At 43.7% G+C, this 5828-nt stretch overlaps 1 protein-coding gene across 1 annotated transcript; it reads right to left on the bottom strand.

Annotated features, from left to right (window-relative positions):
- Positions 1-2793: 2793 nt before the first annotated feature.
- Positions 2794-5504, bottom strand: LOC144408036 (uncharacterized). The gene is made up of 2 exons (XM_078103808.1): positions 5343-5504; positions 2794-5193 (listed from the first exon to the last, which is right to left on the bottom strand). The coding sequence occupies exon 2, from the start codon at positions 4990-4992 to the stop codon at positions 4519-4521; it is 474 nt and encodes a 157-aa protein (XP_077959934.1). The 5' UTR covers positions 4993-5193; positions 5343-5504; the 3' UTR covers positions 2794-4518.
- Between the last annotated feature and the right edge of the window lie 324 nt (positions 5505-5828).

Raw genomic sequence — 5828 nt, 5'->3', positions numbered from 1 at the left:
TGCTCCTACGCTGGCTAATTTAAGTCAGCTGGATAAGCTCACCCCTCCCTCAGAAAGAAAAGGCACCTCCCTTCCTCAGAGATCCCATTGATAAAGGATCGATATTAGTTAGAATAACGTTTTACACGGGGAGAGTTCACCGAGATCACCAAGATCTGTTTTCACATCACGATGACTTCCTGTAGGACATTGATCGACTTAGTTAAACCACGTACGAGGAACGGGGCCCTTGAGTTCAATCAAGCTCTAAACAAACAACTATTCCAATAATGTATTCTGTAAGTGAAGGGGTGAACAAAACATTTGCCTCCGATTTATTGAAGTCAATTGGTATCTTCGCATTGCATGGAATTTTACCTTGACTAACACCAAAGACTTGTGTGGTTTACCCCGCTCGGCTTGGCTCCCGTACACATTGCGCTCGGCAGGCGATGGACAAATCCAATTTTAAAAGGCTGTTGTCTTTTTCTCCCCGGTTTAAATGTTTTTGTGAACATATTCCAAGGCACCATTCCGCTGCAGAAGGTTTGTGACCTGACAACCGTGTGAAGCCAAAAAAAACTGCCCACCTGCAGCGGTATCATTCCCTCGGCATGCTATTTGCACTCACTCCTATTTGCACACCTGTGTCCCTGCCATAAGCGATGTAAAGTGTTTACAGGGAAATTCAATTTTAAATAGTTAATCAGAAGGAGACCGTCAGGGGACGATGGGGGCTTCAGATCAAATGAACTCCATCAGTGGAAGAGGTACTTGAGAGCTTTTGCTTTTACCCTCTATTCAAAAATTGAGTCAAGTGGAGGAACCAACCTTGCAACTTTGCCAGTTGGCCCTGCAGTTGCGGTGGTACATGGTCACCACAGTAACGAGCCAAACCTTTGACACCGGACCTACCAAAGATGAGTGGCAACCGAGCAGAAGGAATCCGTGGAGGGCCGAAATAGAAACACGCTAATGAGATGATCAGCCCAGGAGGAGAGCAAAAGGTGAAGGTGAGGGAGGAGGAGAGGGAAACTGCAATCAGCATGGAAGCACAAGGAGAAACATATAAAGGGGCTTAGGGATCCGTTACGGAAGCTGCAGCCCGGCGGTCTGTTCGGTGTCAGTTCGATCAAGAGACTTCAAAAATAGAGACAGAAAAGAAGGAGAAAGTGAAAACTGTCTTTCCCACAGATGTTCCTCTAAGCTTCATCGGAGCCAAAAACCTTTCTCAGACGGCATAAATACTTAATTGTACATTAAACACACCAGTCACAATTACTATGTGTTGCTTAATATATATCCCATTTTAATTAAATCTAGTAATTGTAGTTTTTATATACATTGAAAAAAGGCCTTGTGATGATTACCTTTTTTCTGTGCTGGATGTCCCAAAGGTGTCCCCCAAAGTCTGGGTCTTGCACAAAAAACTAAATCTATTTTTCTTTTTCTTAAGCAGTACCTGTCATTTCAGGAAATAATGGGTATAATAATTGTAACATACATTGTTAGAATTGAAGGAGTTCCCCTTCAAAATCAGCAAAAGCAAGTGATATGTTGGTGATGAAAGTGTGTTTATTGATAGGACGTCTCATTGAACATTTATCTCTGTAATGATGTCCTCATAAGTTTTGGAAAGGTATCAAAGGTTAAAACTTCACCAGTTGCCAAATTTGTAAGCCTTTACTTAAGACAATGGTATAGTAAAGTTAGAGGAGACATCATGCTCATTTGAAGACTCTTACTTGTATTTTGGGATTCCACCTTAACACGTTCACATGCTTTGATAGAAAATCGCATAATTTTTCTTGCTGTTTCTTTTATTGTTTGTGTGAATAAAACACTTTTAGCGCCTTTCTCTTTCAGTGGAAATTGTTACCTGCAGCTTATTTCAAGTAAATATCATTGATTTCAATCCCAGCAGTTTGATATGGGACTAAAACAATAATCAATTGTATTTTTGTATTATTCAGTATGAATATGTCCTGTGTCCACCTCTTAAATACAGAGAAATGTGAGGTATGTGTTGGACTGATTCCCTTCTGTCACTCATACGCTCTTTTCTCTTAACCAGCGGCTCGCCCTTTTCGCTGTCTGTTTCCCTTGCTTCCAACTGAAGCCCTGGTTATTTTTAGCTCCATCCAAGGGGAGAGGAAGATGAAGAGAGAATGGCACAATCCCTAATAAATGGGTGAATGGGAGGTGGAGAAGCGTGGGCGCATTGAGGATGGGTGCACATTTGAATATTCATAGAAACAGCTGCGTTCACAAAAGGTGCTGAGACGTCGATGGGCACGGATGCATCGATGGAAATCAAAAGAACCACAAGAGTTATGGATAATAGGGTTGAGCAATAGCTGGAGCATACAAATGAGAAGTTATGTGGGATATGCTAATATGATGGGTCAATGACAATAGAAGCGAGAGATGATTTGTTCCTTCATGAGTAACAGCAAAGAAGGACATTTTATGCAGTACTACCAAAAAACAGTTTTGAAGTTCTTCAGTAATATATAGGGATGAATATATTAGTGCTTGACAAATGTTTCAATTTTTAATCACATGAAACTCTGCGATTAATTGCAATTAATCCTCTCATTGGTTGAGACGCCCCTTCCCAGCCAATGCTGATCAATACTAAACATCACAGTACCAGCGGTGGCCGGTGTTTACAGCAGAATGAGTAAAAAAGACACTTAGGCAACATGTTGATCACATGATCAATACAAAAAAGCTGGGACTCACCTCACTAATGAATGGCATTTCAGCTGCGTTTTCCCAGCATGGCGAAAATAAATAACTGTAGAGGGTGTTTCCAGAGTTGGCTTTTGTATTTAATCCATCGCTTCAGCAGTTTACAGGAAAAAAAACATAGAATGAACATTGAAGAGAGAAAAAAATAAATATATTTGGTATTTCTGGTTAAGGATCCGTATCAAAGAGAGACTTATATAGGGTATTTTCATGGACACCATAACTCACACAAACAGAAATATTTTTTCCATTCTTGGATACTCTTTAACCAGCCAGCAGGCCTTACAACAACTGCACCGTACAGGGAAATACTGATGTTGCAAGTTAAAAGGCACTCAGAGAAAATCAGAGACATTGACAACAAGCACTTAAGCAACACATTTGTTTCACTTCAAAACCATGAATATATATTTAAAGTTTGGCTAAAAAAATACATCTTTGTGAAATTTAAAAATCAAAACATGTTTCAATCTTTCAAAATTACTATAATACCCACTTTGTTTTTTACCGTAATGGTTTGTTTCTTCATCTGGCAGATTCTTCATTTTGGAATAAAACACTCACGGCCACACGCTTGAATTCATTACAACCGAGAGGCTATTTAAGGAGAAATGAAAACAGCAGCTTAGGTAACTGCCTCCCGATACATTCTCTGCTGTGCGCCTGAAGTTGCTCTGTCGGCAAAATATAGACAATATATAAATAAATAGTCTGTACAAGGATGTTCATAAGACACTCACTGTGGAGGTACTTTCAGAAATGTGGCAACATTCCCAGACACATCACTTATATTATTCATCATACGTAGTCTACAAAAATACACATTATTTCAGAACAGGTTTCTGTACACCCGAGTGAACACATTAACTGCTAAAGGACAAGGATGGAAACCAAGTGGAACACTCACACACACAGTGGCGACCAGGTTTGAACCCAATTAAACATTTTATCAAAGACATCGAAATCAATATAATCAGATAATCAACATCGCTACAGCTGACGAGAAGCTGCTGGGTCTTCCTCAACACGACGTGCCCCCTCTACAGGACCTCTAAGAACCATATCGGATCAAAGTACATCAAAGTAACTATGGCGAACGCGCTGCTACATTTTGATTCCAAAGATTTGCCGCTCTTTCTTCAAGGAACCATTTACAAAGAATTGCTAGTTACATTTTAGAATCGTGTGGTGTTCAAGAAAGGACAATATCTAGGACGAAGGCAAGGAGACAGGTTTACACGATAGTACCACTCTCACACACAGCTAACCTTATCCAAGAGAAATGAGCCATATCCTGTCGGCTCTACAAGCAACAGTGTTGATCTATTCCTTGAAGAGCAGGTTAGTGGAGGCAGGAAAAAAATCTGTGTCCGTTGGCATTGCCTCTGATCGGCCCGGCAGAGCAATCAGGCCGCCGTGTGCTTTGTCTTGTGTGTTCACTGAAGTGTTTATGTAATGGGATTTCCCTGTCAGACAATATAGTAGTGGTCTGAGTGTGTCTGGGACGGGGGTGGAGAACAATTTTCCCTGACACAAGATGTCAATCTTGGAGCAATGATCTAAAGTGTGCTCTGGCCCCGGTGATCCACTTGACCCTCAATCAAATCCATGATAAAGAAAGACGGCAAATGCAAGCAACAGGGTTGGGAAGGATTTCAGAGAGGTAAGTACACTTTACCCCTAACCCCTTGTCTTTTCTACCCATGTCTTTTTGTTTGTCAACACTGTCTCAAAGTCCGCCTGGCACAATGTTTAGGGACTGACTTAGATGTCTCCCCCACCCCATCACAAAGTGGCCTGATCGGCGGCAAAGAATCCTCCTTCCTTCTTTTTCCTCCTCCTGAGTCTGTGGGCCCTCCAGCAAACCGCTGCCACCAGCAGCATCACGACGCCAGCACACAGCAGTGCCACTGACACCACTTTGGTCTGGAGAAGCGTGTTGAAAGTGAACGTCACCCCGGTGCCCGCCATTCCGATAACCAGTGATATCACGCCGAACGGGAACACGCAGCGGTACCAGGACTTTTCTGTCCCGCCCGTAGCCTGGGCAAGTCTCTCCAGCGTGGCGAGAGTCTCTGGACGTTTGCCTTGGTCTCTTCCAACGCTTCCTTGCCCTCCTCCTCCTTCGCCGTCTGCACAGCCGTTCGAACCCTGGTTCTGATTCTCAGAGTCCTGGGGTAAAGTGTTAGCCTCGCTGCTGTCGCCGCAGTCCAGGTCCGTGTGAACGACCGGGGGCTGGCGGCCTGAGGAGCAGCCCATCTTGCTGCTGCTGTCTTCGGGTAACAGTGAGGAAAAAGCTGCCTGTTGGCGGCGCTCCACCCTGCGTGTGTCCAGTGTTTGTTACTGACGCTCCTGATGCTACGGGGGGGGGGCGGGGGGGTTCTCCGAGGCTGCTCCTGATGCCGTCAGTGCTAGTGGTTGCTGCTGTTGCTGTTCCTGTCAGCATGTGCAAGCATGTGCCTGCAATAAGAGATATAAAGGGAAGAGATACAAAAAACAGAGTAGTAGATTAGAGGGAAAATAACAGCAGATTGAAACACAAAAAAATACAAATAAACCAGTAAAAGAGAACCACACCACACACACAGCTGAAATGAGGATGCACTCACCCGTTTTTTTTAAGTGTCTGTTGTGGGTGGATGTTTTTAGGGCAGCCTCTCGTCTCCCAAGCTGCTCGTGGCAGAAGCAGCCTTTTCAGTGTGTGTGTGTCTGGTGATGTCCGTGGACTAAATAGGCATGGAGGGAAAGAGGAGGGGCCTATGGGAAGCAGTAGACAGTGTGCGAGGCTCTGGTTGGCTCCCTCAACAGCGCATTTACAGGGAGCAGGGCGAGGAGTGGAAGGAGGGGGTGGGGGGGTCTCATTCAGGGATATTCATTAATTATATAGCGGGAGTTTGAGTTGTCCCATTCTGTAATGCCTGGGCATGCACAACATGCACTTATCACAACATGCTTTTTGCATTAGATTGCTATCGTCCCACCGTTCGTGTTGCACTTTATATTTTGAGAAAACATTTTTTGGCAATGCTATATGCAAGATTCCCACTTCAGGGAGATGATGCCTCATAAGTACTGCCAAGTGGAAACCAACTCTC

This window comes from Gasterosteus aculeatus, chromosome 5 (assembly GCF_964276395.1).
Source record: "Gasterosteus aculeatus chromosome 5, fGasAcu3.hap1.1, whole genome shotgun sequence".
NCBI lineage: Eukaryota > Metazoa > Chordata > Actinopteri > Perciformes > Gasterosteidae > Gasterosteus > Gasterosteus aculeatus.
Note: the sequence above shows the minus strand (reverse complement) of the source record. Positions and strands in the feature narration are given on the sequence as shown.